Source organism: Acanthisitta chloris, unplaced genomic scaffold (genome assembly GCF_000695815.1).
Source record: "Acanthisitta chloris isolate BGI_N310 unplaced genomic scaffold, ASM69581v1 scaffold42388, whole genome shotgun sequence".
Taxonomy (NCBI): domain Eukaryota; kingdom Metazoa; phylum Chordata; class Aves; order Passeriformes; family Acanthisittidae; genus Acanthisitta; species Acanthisitta chloris.
This window is the reverse complement of record NW_008688329.1, coordinates 5,455-28,796: the sequence shown is the minus strand read 5'-3', so window position 1 is coordinate 28,796 and position 23,342 is coordinate 5,455. Positions and strand designations below refer to the sequence as shown.

At 41.0% G+C, this 23,342-nt stretch overlaps 1 protein-coding gene across 1 annotated transcript; it reads left to right on the top strand.

Annotated features, from left to right (window-relative positions):
* Positions 1-6,255: 6,255 nt before the first annotated feature.
* WIPI2 (WD repeat domain, phosphoinositide interacting 2) lies at positions 6,256-20,746 on the top strand (the record flags this gene model as incomplete). Its single annotated transcript, XM_009080957.1, has 11 exons — positions 6,256-6,338; positions 11,220-11,389; positions 12,539-12,635; positions 13,215-13,312; positions 13,737-13,829; positions 14,628-14,698; positions 15,807-15,914; positions 16,662-16,826; positions 17,841-17,948; positions 19,121-19,218; positions 20,027-20,746. Coding segments are annotated over 11 exons (1,204 nt in total), but the record flags the coding sequence as incomplete, so codon positions are not given.
* Between the last annotated feature and the right edge of the window lie 2,596 nt (positions 20,747-23,342).

The following is a 23,342-nucleotide window of genomic DNA, read 5'->3' as shown; positions in this document are numbered from 1 at the left end:
TAGTAAGTATAAAACAAGTCTTGCAGATGTCTTTGCAAGCAGCTCCTTGGTAAAACACTTGTCTGATGTGGTAAGTGACCCAAATAACCAAGTTCTGTTCAAATTCCAAAACTGAGCAGAGTTTAGTGGTTGTGTGTGTTCTCAAAACTGAAGTTTATTTCATTTTCTTTATTTTTCCCCACCCACAATCTCTCCTAGTTTCTGGTTTGAATAGAGAAACAAGAAGCAACTCCCTGGGTTTGTGGTATACTATTCTATATATCTGGGGGATCACAATTAACTAGGTGAGAAGAGCTGAAAAGAGCTTACTAGGAATGACTTAAACTTTCCCATGCTAGGCCTGAAAGCTCACCCATTTCCAGCTTCTAAAAGTAACTGGAGTCCTCCAGACAAGCAAGGTAAACAAATGCATATTCTTTCAGGCACTATATGAAAGCCAAGCTTTGTTTATGTCTGCCCAGTCAGTAGAGCTCACAACATGCTTTAAGGTGTGCTTCAGTAATTAGAAAAATTGCTGACAGACAAAACTGGAAAATAAATGACATGAGCACATTGTTATTGCATTTAAAGCTTTTACCTAACGAGGTGCCAGTTCCACTCAGGCTGAAATGTGTCTTGCTTGCTTAGACAGCAGAGCCAGTTGTGTTGGGAAAAGATGGTGCTTGTTACTGGTGAAAATAAGTATAAGGCTAACTTTTCCTTGGTTTTATGAAGGGTAATTAGTTATTGTCTCCTGGAGGAAGGAGATGAGCTTCATGGTGGCTCCTAGTCTTAGGAAATTGAGTTGCTGTAGTTAGAAGAACATGGTCATCATACAAGTTGCTGTTGCTTTTCCCAGTTGTTGCAATCCCTGGAGACTGAAGCAGATAACCTCTATCTTGCTTTTAGTTTGTTATTTTTCCCAGTCTTTTTCTGCTGTTCATTCATGGATGCTCTATGTAGTGACATTGTCTCCTAGAATAGTATCTGCATTATTGCAAGTCTTGTCTTGCCTGTTTATTCCACGTTGCCTTAAGCTTTATTTACATAGGAGTTTTGAATTATTGGCTGGGACTGGAACTCTGCCTGAAAACACTCCACCTCTAATGCAGCAGAAGCAGTTGGTTTGTGGCTTCTCTTTGATAAAATGTTTTCATTAAGTAAAAACACAGAGAAGGGTATTTTCAGAAGATGTCTGTGTGCTTGTTTTGGACCTTTTCCCCAGTGAATCAGTCATTGCTCAACTCTGGATTGGCATTCTCTGGCTGAGGGACAGAAGCTCCAGTGTGCAGATCCAAGTGGAGTAACTGATCAGAATTCAGGTGTCCCAGCTAAGCCATGCAGTGGAAGCTGTGGGTGATCTCAGTGCTAGGTAGGTTCTAGCAGTTGGAAATCTTTAACAATAAATCCTTGGTATGAAAAACCCAAGTGCTGTTCGTATTACTTCTGGGAGAACTGCTAAAACTGAGCACAGATCCATTCATGGAAAAATGAACACCTCACAAACTCATAGAAGCTTTAAAACCCATAAGGGAAATGTGTTATAGATTAGAAGTTTCTAACTTTTTAAGCAAAGCATAACCTCAAGCTCCTAAGGATTGTGTATCTATAGAATAGTTAAAACTTTCAGTCTTTAAATTGTTACACAAATATTCCCAGAGAAGTAACTTCGAAAGTACTTTAAAATGGTGTTCAGACTCAATTTACAAACATCCACTCAATAAAAACCCCAAACCAACCACCCTAAAGAACCTGCTTGTGAATTCATCCAGTGCACAGACTGCAGAGAGGTTTTAGTCACCTTTTTCAAAAATAAGTAATTGTGTGGCAGCATTTGGAAACAAAACACTCACTGCAGTTTGGAAAACAGACTCCTGATGAAAGAGAGAAGGAAGCCTTGTGTTTGCACTTCTAAGGAAAACACTGGTGTGTACCTTATTTGCAAGGACTTCTCCGATTTCATTTATGTGTGGAGTTACACGTGACAGCTACCAGTCCATACATGTGTTCTTTGATTTAATTCTGCCCTTTTTTCCCAAATAAATTGCTTTCAACATTCTATGTTGTGAGCAAATGCTTATGCTCTAAAGATGTGCAGTATGCTTCATGTCTCAGAGTTGTATTCTAGTTCCCTTCCTATGTGGTGTTGGGATCTCTGTAGTAAACTGCTTGTAGTGGGACGAACAAGGGTTAGGTGCTGAACATTTACTCCTCTGCCTTTGTTTCTTGGAGATTCAGGTGTCCTTCACCTCTGATCCTTGAGACAGGAGAGCTCTCTATTCCAAGGAGGCTTTAAAGCTAAACACACCAAATAAAAAGGGAAGAAAGTACAGTCATGAGAGGCAACAGTGTGTTGTGTCACTTGGTATTGTTGCAGTGGGCACAGCAGCTGAGGGGACCTGGCCAGAGGAACTGTTCCTCAGCACGTGACTCTTTGGATGGGAATTTGGCCTGAGACTAGTGATGTTTCCTTGGATTGTGAACTTTGTTGTCCCAGCCTGTCACTGAGTGTTGAGTGATGAGCAATGTGGTCCTCTTTGGCTATAGCAGATTTAAGTTTGTTGGTTTGCTTTTCATACAGGAATAATGGAAAATCTCCTGTGGGTTGTCAGTGTTGTTGACAGAAATGTTGAATGTCTGACTTACTGTATATAGCTCTTGTCCAAAATAATGACCTTTGGTATTAAGACATGTCCATAAGATGTTACAGCTTTGGTTTCAGCAGACATTTGGGAGGGGGAAATAAAGCAAAGTACGTGTAATTCTTATGTCACTTCATTGGTTTTTCTTTTAGTATTATTACTTTCCCCTTCTTCATCATAAGCCTTTGTTCACAAAATGCTTTGTCTTTGGAAATTTACATTGGTTTTGGAATGAGGTGGAACATTAGTATAATGAGACTGTATCGTAATGAAAGTAGGTTTAATTAGCCAGTTATTTAAAATAGTAAGGACTTCTGGAGTCCTGTTTATGCTGCAGCTGCAATTGATTTTAATCTTTGAGAGAGCTGCCCTTAGTGGGATCTTTCTGATTAATGCAGAATATCTCTGATTAATAGTTAAGGTCCTCTGTGATACAGAAAGGGAAAAACTGGTTTTCTTCCTTCTGTATGTATATGAAAGGAGCAAAAGAAAACCTGTAGGATTCTAACCCACCTGAAAAAACTTGTTTCTAAAAAGCCAGAGAGGTTGAAGCAGCTGATTTTTTACTCTAGGTGAGTGCACTTAGAGTGAGCATCAGCATCTGCAGACAAGTGCGTGAAATATCTCACAGCACTGTTTGCTTGATGAGGCTAGTTTTAATTATTTATGACAGTCACTCCTGAAAATAATCTCAAGGTTTATGTAGTCTTGGATCAGACTACAGTATTATCTTAGGAAAAAAAAAAGTGGGTAAACACCATTTCATAAATCACAGCTATATTGATAATTTTGTACTGAGGAGACAAGCTTGAAGATAATAGCTCAGAGCCTACAGTCTAAGGTGTGTAATAGAGGCTACACATAATAGAGCTAAAACCCCCCATAAGACATGTAGCTAAAAAGACATGTAGCATAACGTTAGAAGAAAAAAGGCAATTTTGGGGAATATTTATTTGATTTTCAATTTCAGTCTCATCAGCTTCTGAAAATCAGTGATAATAAACCACAACACCCACATTGTAAAAGGAGCTTCTGATAAACTACAGTAGCTTCTTGTTGGCCACTGTCTATCTGAGCGAGAGCTGAATGGCTTATTGATCATATTTCTTCCCCATATGGTTGCACATTTTTTTGGAGGTGAGGTAATTTTGTCTGGATGCTTGTTTTGTGGATTTGGCCATTTAGATAGCTATTGAGTGTCTTAGGGGCTTAAGTGTAATATCAGTGCGGGGGAAGATGGGAGATTTCAATCATGATGATTATGCTGCTATAACTCAGTCTAGTGGGTTCTTATTACATATAAAAAGCCTTTTTCCAGTAGTTTCATAAGAAGTAATTTGAGAATACATTAAAAAAAATAACCCAGCCCAACAGAACAAACCCTCCAAAAGCAAGAATGCCCTTCTAGAAGGAAAACTAATTATTTTGCAGTTGTGTTTTATACTGAAATAGGTTTAATTGTACCAACTGTTCTGTAAAAACAAATGATTTGTGGCTTCATCACCTTGATCCTGAAAGAACTAAGGAAAAAGCAGTTGCTGTGGATGGGAAGGTCTGTTCTGTGCTTCTGCATTTTGGCTTCTACTCAGTCTCATGATTTTTATCATGTATTACAACTTGGTTTTGCCTCATTTAAATGAGGTATGGGTTGTTGTAAGACAAGAAAAATGAGCTTCCTTACTGGTTTCAGTGATACTGTCAGCAAACCAGTGATTCAGCAATATTCTGTATTTAAAGCTCTAAGTACAGTACAGGAATCAGTTCTGCCTAGTAATACACTCACAAATAGGTGCTGCATCAAACTCTCTGTTAGGAAATCATTCTGTGTCTTTTGTAGATTGTTTATATTGCAAGGAGTCTTGTGACTTCATTTATTTTTAACTCGGTCCAGTGCTTGTTTACCTTTGCAAAGTGACAGTTTTAATGTCATTCTTTGTAAAACTTTCTTTTGAGGGAAGCAGTGGATGAGCTGAGAAAAGCTGATTCATTGCTTTGTTTTATACCAAATTAGAGTTTTCACAGAATGTGGCTTTTCATTGAGTTGTACAAAAGTAGTTGAGCAAAACCACGGAAGTGTCTTTGGTGACTAACCCAGATCTGCTGAACATACTGATTCTGTCGGGAGTAAAATTAAATTCAGTGTTTCTGAGGTGTCTTAGAGGAGCAGCAACAAAATTTTGTTTTATAGTTGCTTCTCTATCTCTGAGCCTAATATGCTTTTTAATACCTTGGTTATTGAGTCTGGGGAGGCTGAATTCTCTTGCCTGTATGGGGCATATTTTAATTTGAAGGTTTAAACCTTCTCAAATATAATTTCTTATCCAGACTGTGCCAGTTGTGGTTTTTTCTAGAAGAGAAGGTCATACCATCATAGAGAAGCTGATTTTATAGCTTGGGATCTTAATTTTGGAGGATAAGTCATTTGAGGAACTATTTTTAATCTTCTGGGTATGTTGGAGCTTAAAAAAGGCTCAGTTTGGAGTCATGAGTGGGAAATACAGGAAGAATATGAAATCTAGGAATCCACATTGTATTCCAAATGCAGAATTAATGGTTAGAGCATCTGAATTGCAGAGAATCATCTTGCTGAGTTCAGAAGGCACTTTGGCAGGCTGACTGGCAGGGTTGGCTCTGAGCCTTGTATTGAATTGCCACAGTTTGGCATATCGAAACGTATTTTATTGGAATTTAATTAGTTTTTTCTCCCCGTGTCCTGGCGGGAAGAAATATGAACTATAAGCATACTAATACACTTCTGCACAACTGTATTGGCTGTTAATTTTCTTTATCTGTGGCATAAAATCATCTTCTACATAGGGAGGGGGAACCAAGAATGAGCCATTGTCTGCAGCCTTGATGGCTAAAGACCTGCAAGACAAGCTAAAGGCTTTTCTAGCTTAAAAATTTAAGACCTGTCTTTGACTCTAACTGGAAAAGCAATTAAATGGTCTGTGAGCTAAGTGTGAAAATTGAGTAATGGAGGAGAGAAGGGTTTGTAGTCAGTTTTTTAATGTTCTACTATTGTTAAAATCTGTTTCACATCAGTGAGTAGCATTTTTAAGAGGGAGCCTCTGATCAGAGATTCAGTATGAGTATTTGTAAGTCTGAGACCTAACAATGTCCTTTGGAGGTGCTAGAATATCATCACATAAAGCCAGAGAAAATTAGAGTTGGCAAGTCTTTAATTACCTTTTTTTTAATAGGAAAACTCTTTTGGGATGGTTGGGGACGGTTACACTATAAAGAACAAAACTCCCCAGACAGCCCAGTTTAAAAGGTCTTGGAGGTCACCTCTAATGATGAGGCAATGATGTAATCGGTTTGCATTACATTATTCAAGTCATCATCTTTCCTCCACACTAAAGCTTTTAGCCTGTGTGGAGAAATCACCGGTGAGAATTGGGCAGTAGACTTGCATTAGGCTGTGAATTCTCATAAAATGTGAAGCAGAATTCTGTAGCTTTGAATCTGTTTGGCCTTTTCAGAGTTGAGGAACTTCTCTGTGTCTATTGGACAAACTTGTTGCCACTTTTCTTACTGAGCTAACCTAACTGGAGGTTTGGAATTGGAGATCTGTCCAAGGGTAATCACAGCTGATGTAGTTCTGTTCCTGACTATCTTGTTTCTTTTGCAGATCCCTTGCAGTTGGCAGTAAATCAGGCTACAAATTCTTCTCTCTTTCTTCTGTGGACAAATTAGAGCAGATCTATGAATGCAGTGAGTATCTTCTTTTTTTTAATCCTTTCTTTTATCCCCTCAGTTGGCTTCATTTGGGAAGAATAAGACATTTCATTTTTTCAAAGATTGTTTGAAATTGACATAAGAGGAGCCTTAAGTGTAAATATCACACAAACGCGAAATAATTGATGGCTCTAAACTATATATCAATATTCTGTATTTCATTTTAGCTGGTCTGTTGAGAAATTTGGTAGTACCTATGAGAACTCTGCCTTTCTAATTCAATGTCCATTAGCCAGGTTAGGTAGCAGCTGGGCATAAAAATACTATACTCATCTGAGAGAATGTCTTTTGGGTCTTTATTCTGGTCATTGGGGCAAGGAAACACTAATACACCTTTATCCAATAAGAAAACGAAGCCTTAATTATCTTTTTTATCCTAATATTTGCTGTTAGAAAAACATGATATCTGCAGGTTTGTTCATCCAAATGGATAAATAATTCAAATTCCCCTAACTCCTCAGTACTGGTCTCAGTTGAGTAGGATGTGAGATGAGCTGGAGGGAGGTGTGAGGGAGAAGTGGTATCCTGTGTTTTACCACCAGTTCATGATCTTCCCTTTTTTGAGGTGCTAATAAGTAAACTATGAGTGTTATGCATGAGTATCCTTGCTTTCTTCTAAACCCCATGGGAGCAGGTGGTACCAGTAGCTGTGATGTCAGCATTTACTGTAGGATCCCATGACAGAGTTGTCTTCAGACTCCATTCCCAGAGTGACCTGACCCTGTGGCATCTTAAGTTTGGAAATGGTGTGTGACTCGGATCACCTATTACCTGTGGTGACAGCCTGATTCTGTACACAGTCAATGGAGAGAAGTAATTGTGAGGCTCAAATTAGGCACCTGTGGTCAGGTTAAATTGTTGTTCCAGCTACATCTGCCTGTTTGAGTCATGGTCTGGTTGTACTGGTTAATCAGTGGCTTGAATTCCATTTTCTGCCGTTGAGTTTAGGTACCTGACCTCTGCAGTATGTCAGGCACTTAGTGTCTGGCCTGATACCACCCCAGGAGGCTCTGAAGATGACTCCTGTTACATGAGACACTGAATAAACATACTGACAGAGACTGCACTTAACTTTGCAAGACTGCATCTTCTAGGTAGTTCTTGAAAGAAAAAATACAGTTTGGATAAAGTGCCTTGCCTGAAATCTTTTAATAAAGTGATAAAGCAACTGAAATGGCAGTTTAGACCTGCTGATTCCAATCTTGTCTTCAGACTGTTCTGGGATGCCTGTGTTGACTTGCCTTCTTTAATATTGTAAGTTTTCTGAGCGTTAAGTCCATAAAAGCAGAGCACAGAGTGTGAGGCAGCATTTAATAGAATCCCAGAATGGTTTTGGTTGGAAGGGACCTTAAAGACCATTCAGTTCCAATCCCCTGCCATGGGCAGGGACACTTCCCACTAGCCCTGGTTGCTCCAAGGCCCATCCAGCCTGGTCTGGAACACTCCCAGAGATGGAGGAGACACAGCTTCTCTGTGCAACTTGTGCCAGAGCCTCAGCACCCTCACAGGGAAGAATTTCTTCCATATATCTAATTTAAATTTCCCCTCCATCAGTGTGAACCTATTACTCCTTGTCCTGTCACTACAGAAAGCTTAATGGTTTGGCCTGTGTAAACCAGTCAGCCTTTGCTCAAAGGGCACACAGTGTCTACAGGAGATCTCATCATTTGAGATCTTCATTCTTTGCACGCAGTTAAATAATTTTCAGTCCTGGGCTTGCAAACAGTGCTTGTTTAAACTTGATATGGGGGTGGAGGGCTTCCTGTGCCTTGGGTTCCTCCTTTCCACAGGGAAAGGTATCTTGAGGCCTCCAAGACACGTTTCTCCTGCTTCCCAGTTTAATTCAAGAGGGTCTGAAGACTTTGTGTTGTTTTGAGAGAGCACTGTTAAGGACCCCTCCCTCTCTTCTGTGAGATTGATGTGCCAGCTCTTGTGTAGGTGTCTAAACTCAACTACAGAATATGTCCCAGCTGTCTTGTGCTTGAGAACAACTAAAGAGATGGGAGATTTGACTGCTCCCATCACTGACTTCTCCTGTCTCCCTCCCTGACTCCCTGTGCAGTTGATCCCTCTGTAAAAACAAGCATTACCTTGGAGGGTGCTTTAAGGCTTAATGAATGCTTCTAACATGCTTCATGTTCTTGGATTAAAAATGAAATAAAGGCACAGCTGATCATAATCTAGCTGGTTCTAACCAGCTCTTGTCTGTGATGCTACATGCTTGTGTTTATGAAACTAATCTTGTTATGTATTTGCTTGTTCTCCCCTCGCTGCTGATAATACTTAAATCATTTTGCAGTTCTTTTTGTTCTTGCTGTGTTTTGAATCTGAGTTTCTGGCAATGCTTGGTGGTGTAGTGTAAAGGAGATAATACTAATAGAAAAAAAACCTGAGTAACAGCATTGCCATAGGGTTTTAGTGCTGCTAAACATATGATTAATTCAGGTCAGCAGAAAGTAGGATGGGCAGTGTAGCCTGGTACTCACTCGAATGGTTGTTGTTAGGAAGCATAAATTACTTGGCAGCTGTGAAGAGATTTTATCTCTGCTTCCTGCTAGAGGAAGACAAAGGAGCAGAGGTGCATCCTATATTTTTACAGTGAATTTAATTAAAAGCCCATCACAAAGCCTTCCTCTAAAGGTAACTATTTGTATTACAGTCTTTTTATAGCAAGACTGAAGGATTATCAATACCTTTGAAGAATTTCGCTTTGTTGAAACCTTTTTCTTCTCTCTGTGACTGCTTAGTTAGTTCTTCGTAGTGCTCTTCCCTGTGTGCCTTCCCTGCTGCCCACCCTTCCCAGCAGTGCAGCACAGGACAGCACTTTTCATCTAAATCTCTGCTGCTGTTCCTCTTCTGCAACAGCAGTTCTCATGCCTGGGAGAGTGACAAATCCCAGAAGCTGTTTCTGAACACGGTTTTCCCAGAATGGTGAAAGCAGCTGTGCTCACCCAGGAGCAGGGAGCAGACTGTGAGTTTTGGGTCTCTATGTACTCTTGTATGTCAGCATTTTGAAGCACTCCAGGCTTAGACTGAAAGGTGATAACCCATCCTGTAAAATATTTGAGAGTCTTTTATGCTACTAGCCTGATTCAAGGAACACAGAGCTCTGCATTTCAATGTCTGTGCATACATTTATTGAAGCAGATTTTTGTGTTTCTTTTTCATGTGTTTTGTGTGGTACTAGGAAAATGGAGAACAGTTCCTTGAAAACAAAGTAATTACTAAAATGCATTATCCCTGTTGCATGAGAAAATTGAATTTTCAAAGCTTCTGTGAGCTGTTTTCTCTTCTCTGGAAAAGTACCATATTAAATACAAGATGTAGATAAAAGTCAATTATGCTGCAGAGAGTACTGAAAATGCGAAGTATAAACCTGCTCCTTTGCCATAAGGAGGCTATTTCTCTCAAAAGAATGTGGAACATTAAATATTTTGTGTTCTTTTTCTTGAAATAACTGCCCAGAAAAAGCACTTAGAAAGCAGACATGTCACACAGTGATGGCAGCTTCATATGCTGAGAATGTTGACCAGAACTTTGGCAGCTTCATATGCTGAGAATGTTGAACAGAACATTTTCATGGAATTTCTGTCACTAGTGATGAGAGCAGTGCAAGTTAAATACTTAATGTGTCTCTTGCCCAAAACAGAAGCTTTCAGAAACAAGCTCTAAGGGTTTGGGTTGGTTTATTTTCTGCTAGGAGTTTCATGGTTTGGAATGTGTTAAGCATTGAGCTAATCCAGAGGCTGACTCCTGAAACATTTGTTTGCTTTGATGGATCAAGGCCAAAGGCTAAAGTCACTTGTCTTGATTCAGTTCTGTAATGAAAGGGCAGGTGTAGCCAGTGGCTGTGGAAGAGCTGCAGAGTGTGGTAAGAGCCTCTCCAGCTTTTTCCTGCCCTGAAAACTGTGTCCATTGTGTCCCTGGGGCTTTTGGAGAGGAGCTTCAAGGGATAAGAGGGGAAGCACAGGGTAACTGATGGCAGGATTTGCACTCCTGCTAGCTTGGTCCAGTACTGTACTATAATCAAATGCTCTGAAAGTGCTTCTTTGCCAGAGATCCTGGATTCTTCTCCCTCCTGCTGTCTTCCCATGTTTTGAATCTTTCCCACATTTGTGTTCCTCCTTTACTTCCAGTGCTTCCATAGTAGAACACTTGGCAAACCTGGTGTTTTGTGGCTCTGCATACATGCTGGGATTGCTGCACAAATTGCTTTTAGGGACTGTCAGGTAAAAGATGGAATGTGCAAAAATACTAATTGGTGGGTGTAGCAGTCTCATAGCAAATAACTTTACCAGCTTTTTTGAGTACAATAACCTTTCTTTCTTCATGGAGAGGTATGTGGAAATACCAAGGGGTTTGGTCATCAAAAACCCTTCCATGCATAGTTCAGCTTTAAAAGTGAAACAAAAACTGCATACACACACACACCAAAAAAAGCCCAAAAAACCCTTTGCTTTCAGAGATTTCTGCAGAGATTAAATACAACTGTAAAATTCTGGAATTTGACAATTTGCCTTTTTTGTGCCTTTGGGATTTCTTCCTCTTGGATTCTGGGCACAAGGGAGTAGGTACTCTGTTCTAAGGTGTAAACTTGTGTGACACCTCAGGCTGGGGGGAGGAAGTCCTGGTAAATCAGCACTCACTGTGTAGATTTTCTGTTTTAAAAACCTGTCCTACATCCCACCTTGACTCTGAGCTGTTGTGGCAGAATGTTTGTGGTGTTAGACTGTATTTTTACATAGACTGAATCTATGATTCTATGATTTTCTTAGACAGTATTTCCTGTTGATGTGCATCATTCTTCTTCCCTGAAATCTCCCTCTGTATTTTTCCCTCGTTCCTGTGATTCCTCAGCTGACACAGAAGATGTGTGCATTGTGGAGAGGCTCTTCTCCAGTAGTCTGGTGGCCATAGTTAGCCTTAAAGCTCCACGCAAGCTGAAAGTTTGTCACTTTAAGAAGGGGACAGAGATTTGCAACTACAGTTACTCCAACACCATCTTGGCTGTCAAACTCAATAGGCAGGTGAGTAGTGATTTTGACTAGGTGAAAACATGGGAAAGGGTTGTGGATCTCATTCTAGCACTTCTGTGCTGGTTGATGTTATTTTTTGGTGGCAGAATTGCTATTTGGGATTTGCTTGTTCTTCTCCAACTGTAGCTTCTGTGTGGCATCTCAGTACTCATATTTGGTTAAGTAATTTTGGTTCTGTGTTTATGTATTTACTTAAGAAAATGCCATAAGTTGGGCATGCTTTGAATAGGAGGTTGGAGTAGAGACCTGAGGTCCTTCCTGGTGTGCAACCTGTGATCCTAAATGTGAAAGTATGTGAGACAATTTCTGTTCAGGCCTAAACTTAAAGTTGCCTATTAACTTCTTAGGTTTTTAAATACACTTTACTGAATTATTTTTGAAAAACTAAATCACTCAACCAGTGAAATTTTTGAGCTGACTACCTGGGAGCGGTTTGCTGTTACTAAAGCATTAGTAGGCTCTTCAGCAAATACAAAGTTCTCTGTCTTCAGCCAGTTCATTCAAAGTAGAGAGAATGGCATATGAAGGAGCAAATCTCCTTAATGTATGTCCTTGCCCCCCAAAACTGAGTGTGGGAGGGTGGGATTCCTGTTTAAAATCTGGCTGATTGGATTTCTGGCATAGTGAGGTAGTCTTAAGTGAGTATCATCATGTTAGTCATCCAGATGTAGTCTACAGAAGTGTTTAAAAGTTAAAAAAAGCCCCTCACAAATGATTAATGATAAGTAATAGGTTTTATAAATGGTAAAAAAGTCTTGTCTGGTTTTTTTCTGTGTAGCTGAAGCATAAAATTATTTCCATATGTGAATTGACCTCTTGAGGGGGGAAAATACATATGTGCAGGTACAGAATAAAAATTAAATATCTTTAAATGAAGGTTTCTGGCTTGCTGACTTAAACTGGTGATGTAAATCACTTAAATCAAGTTGCACTGGTCAGTTCAAGTGACCAGGTAAAACCTTGTCAAGAGCTGTGTCTCGTGTATCCTCTATCAGACCCCTCTTTCTTCCCATCAGGTGGGTACAGCCTTTACCCTATTGGAAGGTACCTACTGCATTTTTTAATATAATTATTTTAAGATTGCTAAATTAATATAAATTTCAGTTGATACCAGCATTTGGTCCTGTTTCCCTTTCCTAGAGGCTGATAGTATGTCTGGAAGAGTCTCTTTACATACACAACATACGAGACATGAAGGTATTACATACAATCAGGGAGACACCTCCCAATCCTGCAGGTAAGTGTGTTGGTAGAAGCAGCCTAAGTCTGAAAAGTGCATTTTTGTGTCAGGGTATGATGTTTCCAACAGGAAACTGTAGCATTGTTGATTCCACTTTCAAATAAAAAGTAAGTTAAATACATGAGTGTTGCCTCAAAGTCTGTGTTTGATCCAGGTGAGGGTTTTGTGAACAAATAGCAAACTCTGCCCTGAACTGCATCTCCCCAGTATTTTGGTTTCCTAGAGTGGATGTGTTGAAATGTTAAAAAGGAGTACAAAAGATAAAAACTGGATTTTGACACCACTTGGTACAGTTAAAGGCTTTGTCAAGTTAAGGCTTTAGGAATTGTGGCAGACATGGGAAATTCTACTGTTTAATCAGTTACTTTAGCTCTATTGCTATCCTTCCTCTTCTGTTTTATATTTAACTTATGCTAAATGGTTGAGTATGTTGCTGGTTGACTCTGAGATTACTCATCCTTGTTCTGTATCTGATTTGTGAGTTATCCTTGTGACACTCAAACACAGAACCAGAGTTTTGCTGCTTGAAGTCTTGGAATTTGCCTCATCCTAATTCTGTTTCTGCATCCCTTCTAGGGCTGTGTGCTTTATCAATAAACAATGATAACTGCTACCTGGCCTATCCAGGAAGTGCAACTATTGGAGAAGTACAAGTGTTTGACACCATCAATCTGGTAAGGATCTCTGAATGCTGTATCCACCTCTAAAGGTACGGGGTTTGGAAATGGCTTAACTTGCCCAGAGAGAAATAACTGGACACTTAGGTTTCTGAGCACCAGTTTACAGTATCTCTGGTAGCTAGGCTTGACAGAACATCAGCAAAGAAAATAGAGGTGCTAATACTACATTCGATGAGTAAATGGGTGGAACAAAGTAATTGCTATTCAAATTGTCTTCCTCCTGCTTGTACTCTCCATGCACATGCTTCAGTGGTAATTTTATGTACTTAGCAGATACTGAAACAAATACTGAAGCTGTTGTCAATAAACTAAGACCCACTTTTTGCCTTGAATGCTCTTAAATATGCAGCGTTAAACTGCACACATGTAGCTTTTAACCTGTACTGTGCTAAGGTTCTGTTTTATTGATTCCCTGCAGAGAGCTGCTAATATGATCCCAGCTCATGATAGTCCCTTGGCTGCTTTGGCATTTGATGCAAGTGGTACTAAGCTTGCCACTGCTTCAGAAAAGGTAAGGAGACTTTTGACTGACTTGCCTACAGTGATACAAATCAAATTTGTCTCTAAGTACTTTAAGTGAGTTTAAGCATGCACAGTTCCATGTGCAAGTGCCAAAGAAGGCTTACACTTAACAAAGGGTAATCTAAGTTAAGAACTGTAATTGATATTTGACAAAATTTCCATGCTGTGAAATGCTGGATAATAAGGTTATTTAAATAAACACATTTTAATCTGGCTGTAATTAGGGCAATCTTCTAAGTGTTTCTCCCTTTAGTGCAGGATACTTGTTAGTTGTCTTGTTTTGATGCTGTCATCTTAATGCAAGCAAGACAGTTAAAGTCAGAATAGAGAGAAGTGTCTTGCTAGTCTTTGGCACATGATGACAAATTGTTCATCTAATATGTATAACTCAGAGGCTGCAGCTTCTGCTCTGTGAGTAGTAAGCTTAGACTATAAAAGTATAACTGATTGCATCTGATAAAGGCACAAAGACATCCAAGTGACTGCACTCGTGGTACTTGTCTGGTGTGGTCATTTTCATGATCAAATATGATAAGAAGGGCTGGTTTTGATGCACAGCTTGTTCTCTACATTAGTAGCTCCCACTCTTGTTTCTGTACTCTTCAAACACATCCTACAAACAAGCTCCATAAATATTTCATGTAGTACGGGGGGTGCATCGCGGCGGTAAGTTAACAGCAAAGTGGTTTGCTCTTGGAGTTGTACTCTGCTCTCTAGAGCTAATACACAATGAATGAACTTGAAATGAAAAATTATCCTTTGTCTGTTTGTTTGTTTTTCTTTACAGGGGACAGTAATAAGAGTGTTTTCCATTCCAGAGGGACAGAAACTCTTTGAATTCCGAAGGGGAGTGAAGAGGTAAAGTTCAACTGGGCTAATTACCTGAAGCTCATTCCTTATGGTTGATTTCCAGTATGTCCTGCAATTGAGCTGGCATCGTGATTTTATTGCCTGTTTCCATCTTCATTCATCCCTGAATGTATGCTTATAACAGTTTCAGCTTGAATGTCTTCCAATTTCATTCCTTTGGACTTGACTGTTCTACAAATCAATCCTGTCAGAATTATACTCCCTCTTGCCTTTTAAAAATTGATTGGTGAGGAAACTTGTTTAAAGTGGGTCACCTTTTGTAGGGTATATTGCATTCTAATGGCAGTGGGAGAGCAGTACATCGAATCTTCTTGCTCTTTTCTAGATCCTTCTAGTGCTGTGGCCATTGGTAGCCACTGTGAAATGACACTATGGTATGTGGTGGTAGTAACTGTGTAGTTCTACTGTACTTTATACAGAGGTAAGAATGAGTTCAGATTGTTACTAAGTGACCCCCATATCTGGTGTGTTCTGGTTGAACATCATTTATGGGCATCTTGTGCAGGAAGGTAGAGGAGAATTCAGAACTCTTGTTATGGAAACATTCTCATGAGACTCCACCTGGAATACACTGTGCAGTTCTGGTGTCTTCAGCATAGGAAGGACATGAACTGTTGGAGCAAGTCCAGAGGAGGCCACGAAGTTGATGAGAGGGCTGGAGCATCTCCCCTATGAAGACAGGCTGAGGGAGTTGGGGCTGTTCAGCCTAGGGAACAGAAGACTGGAGACCCTCAGAGCAACTTTTCAGTACCTGAAGGACTCTGTGTTAGGAACTGCAGTGATAAGACAAGGGGTAATGGGTTCAAACTGAAGGAGGGGAAGTTTAGGTTAGGCACAGGTTGCCCAGGGATGTGGTGGCTGGCCCAACCCTGGCAGTGTTCAAGGCCAGGCTGGATGAGACCTTGAGCAACCTGGTCTAGTGAGGAGGTGTCCCTGCCCAGGGCAGGGGTTGGGACTAGGTGATCTGTAAGGTCCATTCCAACCCTTAGATTCTATGATTCTTTTCCTATCTGTAAAGCAGTGGTGACTGAGATATCTGCTTAATTAAGCCAAATTCTTTGGCTTCATTGTTTCCCTCTCTGTGTTTTTCCCCTAGGTGTGTGAGCATCTGTTCATTGGCTTTCAGCATGGATGGCATGTTTCTGTCTGCATCCAGCAACACGGAGACGGTGCATATCTTCAAACTTGAGACTGTGAAAGAAAAGTAGGTTTCAGAGGTGCCTTAGATTTTTTTTTTTTTAAGGAAAAGGCTTTAAAATTGGATTATACTCAACAGGATGAGTTCTCCAAAGTGTGGACAGACTCTTTGGATCACTTCTGCAAAGTGAAGGGCATAAGAAGTCACTTACGAATCAGCAGCTGCAGCTGAGCTGTGTACTGTTCTCCCACTGAGTAGAAAAGGTGTTTCTGCCAAAGAGAACTTGGCCATCCTTGACAGGAATGTGAAGCAGTTTTAACGTTTTCAGTTACAATTGTTTCAGCTCTTCTGACATCCACATGGGAAGAGCTGTCTCAGCAATGCCTTCCAGCTGCATGTAGGGCTTTAAAAGACACCAAGTTGTAAAATGTTTCTATTTATGTTTTGAGAGGACAGTCTTATTATGTTTCTGTGGAAGCTGTTGGGAACAATGATTTGCTGAGTGATAAAGAGGTTAATAAAATCTTGAAGCATAGCACTTTCCAGTAGATTCTGCTCTTGTATGATGAACTTTATGAAATGCAGAAGTATCAGCTTACAATCAAACATGCCTAAATAACAGGCTGAGAATATTGTAGGACACATTGTGCCCTGGAGCATAAATGAAGTATTTTAGAGTTCTCAAGGGTGTTGGTTATTTCTGAAGAGAAACAAATAGCTGCTTAATATCTTTCAGAATGTTTCAAGGTGTTCACATGCTTTTCTCTCTTAAGGGGAAGGCAAGGTCAGTCACTTTTCTCTTCTTACTTGTAGACCTCAGGAAGAGCCTACAACCTGGACAGGTTACTTTGGAAAAGTGCTGATGGCCTCAACAAGCTATCTGCCCTCTCAAGTAACAGAGATGTTCAACCAGGGCAGAGCCTTTGCTACAGTCCGTCTGCCCTTCTGCGGGCACAAAAACATCTGTGCACTTGCCACGTGAGTAGAAATGGAGCCTGAATTCCCTGCCCTGCTGGGTTGTTTGGGTGGAACATATCCATTGCTCTGCTGGAGATGAGGTTCACCTGTAATAATTTCAAAACCTCTTCCAGTTTAACAGCAATGTGTCAGAGGTAACACCTAACAGTCCTGTGTGGAGAGGAGGAAAAGGCATAATGTTTGGAGAGAACAGACCATTTCTAAGTGTTGTTTAAAGATGCCTTTTAATTTTGAAAGAAGAATGTTGAGAACAGACCCATGGGCTTTTATGCCATTTGCTTCCATTAGTGCTACAGGGAGTGATACTGTGTGTTGTTAGTGAATTGCAAAATTTAAGCAATCCAGGCTAGCCATTAAAGAAGTCTTTGAAAGTAAGTTCATATAATTCTTGTCTCTAAAACAGCATAGCATTCATTAAATTTAATTTTGAGGACTAAATCTAATCTTTTATGCTGTCTTCCTCAAAGGCAGGTCCCACTTGGCACAGCTACCAAAGCAATAAGCTGAGCAGTAGTAAACGTATTTTGTGGGGGTTTTATAGTTTTTATGCTAAATTAACATCATGTCTGTACTCTCACTTCTCTGATCTCAGAGCACCCTTTAAGCAATAATTAAGCTTTGTACCATCTCTGAAATAAGTAAATCCTTCCCGTTAGGATATTTGTCTCTTGAGTTGCACAAAGCTTGATAACAGGATGGTAACTTCCAAATCTGTTTTACTGGGTTATTTATAATTGCTTGATTCCTGTGGCATCACCCCAAAAGGTGGTTATGACTTACTTCTTTCACACACAGTTCTTTCCTGGATGCTCTAATTGTTAACTAACAGCATACCCTGTTTAGGAGCAAGAGTGTGAAAAATAATGGCTTAAAGTCCTAGAATTATTTATGTTGGGAGAAAAACTCTAAGGTCATTGAGCCCCTCCGTGGGAAGGGAGGAGAATATTAAGATTTTAAGAAAGCACAATCTGTTGTCTATCTGTTCTTAATAATCTCTCCCCTAAACCTTTCTAGAATCCAGAAGATCCCTCGTTTGTTGGTGGGAGCTGCTGATGGATATCTCTACATGTACAACCTGGACCCCCAAGAAGGAGGAGAGTGCACACTAATGAAGCAGCACAAGTAAGTCCATGTTAGCTGAGCATTGTTGTGTTTTATTGCTTCTCAAAATCCACTTTGTTCTTAAACTTAGGTCTGTTCTGGGAAAGTTGAGCTTAGTTTAAATAAATGAGCTGTTCTAATCTTTTTCCAGACCTCTGACATGAATGAGTAACTTCAGAATCCCCCTGAGCCTTCCATCCTAGTATCCACTACACTTAGCATCGCTTCACCAGCAGAAACTTAACACTGTCCAAGTGCAGTGAAGGATCAATCGCTGTTCACTCTGTGATCCTGTTTCATCTTGGCAGTTTGAGCTGAGTTACTTAAACAAGAACTTGAAACGACTAACACTATCCTCTTCATCAATAAATGAAGTGGTTACAAACACGAGAAAGAGATGTTACTCTGACTTCACAGAGAGGAATCTGGCCTGTGAAATCATCCATATTCTCTCTCTGCTGGGGTCCTTTTTAGACTTCCTTGCATATAGGCCAGTCAGCTGATGTTCTGTAGCAGCACTGCAGAACTCTTACAGAACTATGACAATGCACTGTTTTGCACTAAGGTTTGGCAGGAAGAGATAGGGGAATACAGTCAAATTGCTTAATCAATCATAGAATTACAGACAATAACTCATAATGGTAATTCAGATTTGCAGCTTTGGTCAATCTATAATAATGGTCAAACATCATACATTTATCTGAACATTTTAAGGCATGACCTCTGATTTCGCTTCCAGATGAAATGAAGCCTTGTAGGGGGAAGCTTTTATGAAGTTCTTAATCTCTGCATGCTCTAATACCTTCTTAAGAGGGTTTTCTAGCATCTTGTGTATGAAGCAACCACGTCTGTTGTGGGCAGAGCTCAAAACAGTCTATAATATTGCTGATTGGAATGGGATTGTTTTAATCATGCATTCCTGGTTTGAGTCTTCTTAGTATGAGCTACTAGGATTTAGATCCTGATGTTATGTCAGGGACAGTCATGATTCTGATGAGTCTTCAGAGTTAAATACCAAGTGTTGTCAGATGCCATCTCGACAGCCCTCTAGAAGGGAGGGGCTGAGCTCCTGCTGTTGGGGGGGGTGTGTGTGTATTATTCTTGAACATCTGAGACTCACCTGTAGCTGTCAGCTAAAGCTGCATTATGCCCAGGTCAGTCACCTCTCCAGCTCACCTCTCTGTGCTTGCCAGGCTCGATGGCAGCATGGAGCCAGCCAACGAAATTCTCGAGTCTGCATCCCACGACCGACCGCTGGTAGCGCAGACGTACAGTGCCGCTGTGACTAAAGGTACATATGTGCCTTCCTCACCCACAAGGCATGGTAAGGAGAGGGCTGGGAATGGGGCAGAGAGCACCTCTGCATGTCCCTTCGTTCTAGATGGCTGCGTGAGCTGGTGCACGGCAGCACAGAGCGTTGCCTAACTGCGCGTGCGATGTGGAGCATTGGTGAGCAGTAGGAAAAGAACACTCGTGGTGTACAGTAGCCTCCTGTAGATTGGATCATTCCACTACTTTCTGGATAGAATTTTGTCTTGAGTTGTGGTGGATTATTGTAGTAATAGTTTCAGTACTTGCCAAATAGTTCTTGAGATGCCCTAACACAATTTCATGCAGTTCTGCACCCAGACCTTGTGCAAGGTTGGTAAGTGCTCCAATTGTTCCCTCATGGGAACAGTGACCTTTTAGCCTGTTTCACTGCTCTGTTAAATTGAGAGAGTGAGAACTTGGTTAATGCTGCAGTTCTCCAAGTCAGTGGAGCTTTTGCCATCGTTGGCACTCCGGTTAGTGCCTCGCTGCAGAGGAAGGACAGTTGGCACAGATCACATCTCTACTGCTGCATCAGTGGATACTAAACATCAGCCTGCCCAGAGCACCAGTATGCACTGCACACACACAGAGGAGTTTAATTTTGGTCATGAACTGCTCTAGGCTTGGAGAAACACAGTCATTAAACAGAGTCATGATAAAAGCAAACGTAGGGTGGCAGTGAAACTATTGCAAGTAATGCCTGGTGCTTCAGCTCTACTCATTCACTCTGGATTCAAGCCTTGGTTTGTTGCTGCTGATTCCCCAACTCCTTGTTCCTTTCTCTCCAGCCTATACGGATGACCTGGGTGCTGTGGGTGGAGCTTGCCTGGAAGATGAAACCAACTCACTTAGATTGGACGAAGACAGTGAGCATCCCCCCATGATCCTTCGGACAGACTAAACTTGGACCTGTGAACTCACTCCTGAAGCAGAGAACACTGGCTTGATGTTTCTTGAGGAATCTCGTGTTATGCTGCTATGAACTTTGACATGAGTTGGGAGAGAGGATGACAGACTCTTACAGTTTTAAGTCATAGCTGTAGTTCTAATTCTATACAATTGGAAAAATATATGGTTTTCAATTCAGTGGCTTTTAATCTTGCTTATCTATTTTAGCTGTGTTTATTTTTTTTGTTGCCAAAACCTGCTGTTTGTGCAGCCCTCAGAGCCTACTAGCTTTGCATGCGTTCATGTGCCAAGCAAGCATAGGAGGGGGAGAGAGAGAGAGAGAGAGAGAGAGAAGCCACTTTATAACAAACTCAAGTTTGTATTTTTTTTATATATGTATATAATATTTAGCCTATATAAGGAAGGAGTAGAAAAGTGGTTCTGGAAGCTGAGACTAGTTCTGCACTGACAAAGGTCCAAATGGTTTCCTGTGCATGGGCTTGCAGGCATACCTAGTGACTGACATGCAACCTTTCAAATGCAATGGCCTGTTTTTTTGGGTTCTCCCTTCCCTTTCCTGGACCATTTTGTTAATTAAAATTCCTTCTGAATGTTGTGTATTTGTGGGACTGTTCTGTTTGTTGGGATGGAAAACTGGAAGTGTTTCCCTGCGTAAGGATATAGATTATAGAAAGTGCCTTTACAGGGAAGGAAAGGAATTGCTGCAGGAAGAAAGCTGGAGTGAGGGAAGAATTTTCTGGAGACTCTTGTTTGTACACCTTTAGTACTTGGGTGTCTGTAGCCTATAGTGGCTGATAAACTTGTGGGGTTTTTAGAAAAGACTTGGAATGCACTTTCTTTCTCTCCTGTAGGTTGTCTTATTTTCTTGGCAGAGTTAGCAATAACCTTTTTTTATACTTTTTTTAAATCATCCAAAGCAAGGATTCGGTCAGGCTGGAGGGAAGTCCCTGTAGAGTTTGGCTGCCACACTCTATAAACAGCCTTAAGGTTTTCTGCTGGAAGGCATAGCTCTCAATTCCTGCTTCTCCTCAGTCTGGAGCTGAGTGTACTGCTCTAATAGTGAAGGTTCCTGATTATTTTTTTTTCCAGATACTGATGTAAATATAAATGATTTTGAAAATTTAATTTTCTTTTGGGTTCTCTTCTGCTGGATAACAGTGCTTTCCTTTCCTTTCTGTTTTTTTTTTTTTTCTCATTTGGATAACAGTGCTTTCCTTTCCTTTCTGGTTTTTTTTTTCTCATTTCCCATCACCTCTTGTGATGCACTCAAGGACTGGTTGTCTCTTTTTGGCAGTTTTGGAATAAATCCTTACCTGCCCTGACCCTGGCTAGGGCTTTCCAAGGCTGAGCAGTGCTGCAGACTATTTTTAGGGTTGTAATGTGCCTTCTCTAAAGTCTTGGATAACAGTGAGTGAGCAAGTGATTAGCGAAGTACTTGGTGAGTGTTACTTTCCTTTGCCGAAATGAGCCTGCTTTGCCTATTGTGTAGCAATGTGGGTTGTTTCCTTTCCCTCTGCTGACTGCTTGCAAAGAAAAACAGACAAGGAAATTGCAGATCTTGAGAGGAAGAGAGAGGCTGAGAACTGCAGCTATGTGTGAACTCCTGCTGCAACTAGGCAGTGATGTGCTTTGAGGATTTGGGACTTGAAGAAGGTTTGTCTCAAGCAATAGCAGGCAGTGGGCTCTACCCCCAAACTCCTGTATGGACAGGTGGGCTTTGTCTGGCTCTCAAAGTGCAGAAAATGGTGTAGCCCCTGCCAAGAGAGCTGCCTGGGTCAGTGAGGTTGCTGTTAGTCCATGTAAGTGTAAGATGTTTGTACACAAGCACATGTGGGAGAGAAGGGATCAGGCTTGTTTATTCACTGAAAACCCTTGGCTGTCCTAAGTAGCTGGTTGGAGTGACTTGTGGTGGCCTCTCCAGAACCCCTGAGTCATGCTGAAATCTCTTTGAGTCTCTTGACTTGAAGTTCTGACTGACAGTTCCATGGTCTGGAGTTATTTATTTCCTTTTTTTTTTTTTACTGTAAGTGCTCTCAGCTTGGCTGTGCAGCTCCAGACTGCAGAGTGAAGTGCAAGTCTCGAAGTAAATAGGAGCTCAGTGAGCTTTGGCAAACTGAACTGCCCAGGAGCTGTCGGATGTCTGCTCGTTCCAGACTAACATTCCTGATAACATCCTTGGAGGCTTGGCCTGGACTCCACAAGTACAGTTAGCAGTAAACACACACCAGCAACACAGGTCTGCTAAGCACACAAGTTTTACAACTCTTGAGTGTAACAAAGGCCAAGTTACACAGCAAGATACACCCCTAAACATAATTGCTAACTTTCTTGGTAAAAATGGAGAACATTGTACAAATTTTTACCTTCTTAACCTTCACACCTTATTTTCCACAGGTGAGTTGGAGATCCCATATTCACCGTATTGGTGTCTTCCCTATGCTGTAGTGTGCTCTGGCTCCTGAGCCACCACTGTGGAATCCCTGTGCCCTGCCTAGTTCACTCTTAGGTTGAAACTGGAAGCCAGTTAAAGTATCTTTTTTGTTGTTGTAACTGGGAAAATCTTTTTAGAGAGCAAAAGGATTAATATTCTGTGGTTAGTGACCAGCATGGAGCTAGTAGGGTGGAGCAAGTGATTTCTGGTCCCCACTGGCTGTGTTTTCAAGAGTGGTGACAGTAGTTTGTCTTAAGTTCATTGCATGAGGATATTATCATTTTCTCAGATAAAATATGACTAATACAACTTCCCTGTGATGGCCTTAGGCCCTCAGTAACCACCTTGTTGTGGTATGCTACCAAAGTTAGAAGCCTTTCAGGTTGGGGTTTCATCCCAGTGACACAAAGATTTTATTTTTTTTTCTTTAAACATACCAGATACGCTGTTTGCAGCTGCATCCTCACCTGAAGATGGAGCATGTGATTGCACTGTTGTTCTCTGGATCAGGTGGTGTCTAAACATTTCTGTTCTGATGCTGTAGCAGCCCAGGGTAAGCCAAGGAGGCTCTAGCCCTGTGCTGTGGCCATGGGCTTCTACTCATAGGATATGGGAGCACCTGTACAGCCCCTCTCAGCTTAGGCTGACCTTCCTTGGGAGGATGGTTTGTTCTGTGATAGCCTGACCCTCTCCTGATTCAGGCTGCGCTTCTTGATAGCTTTTTACTCCGTGGAGGGCTGAGGCAGAGATAACTGAAACAACCA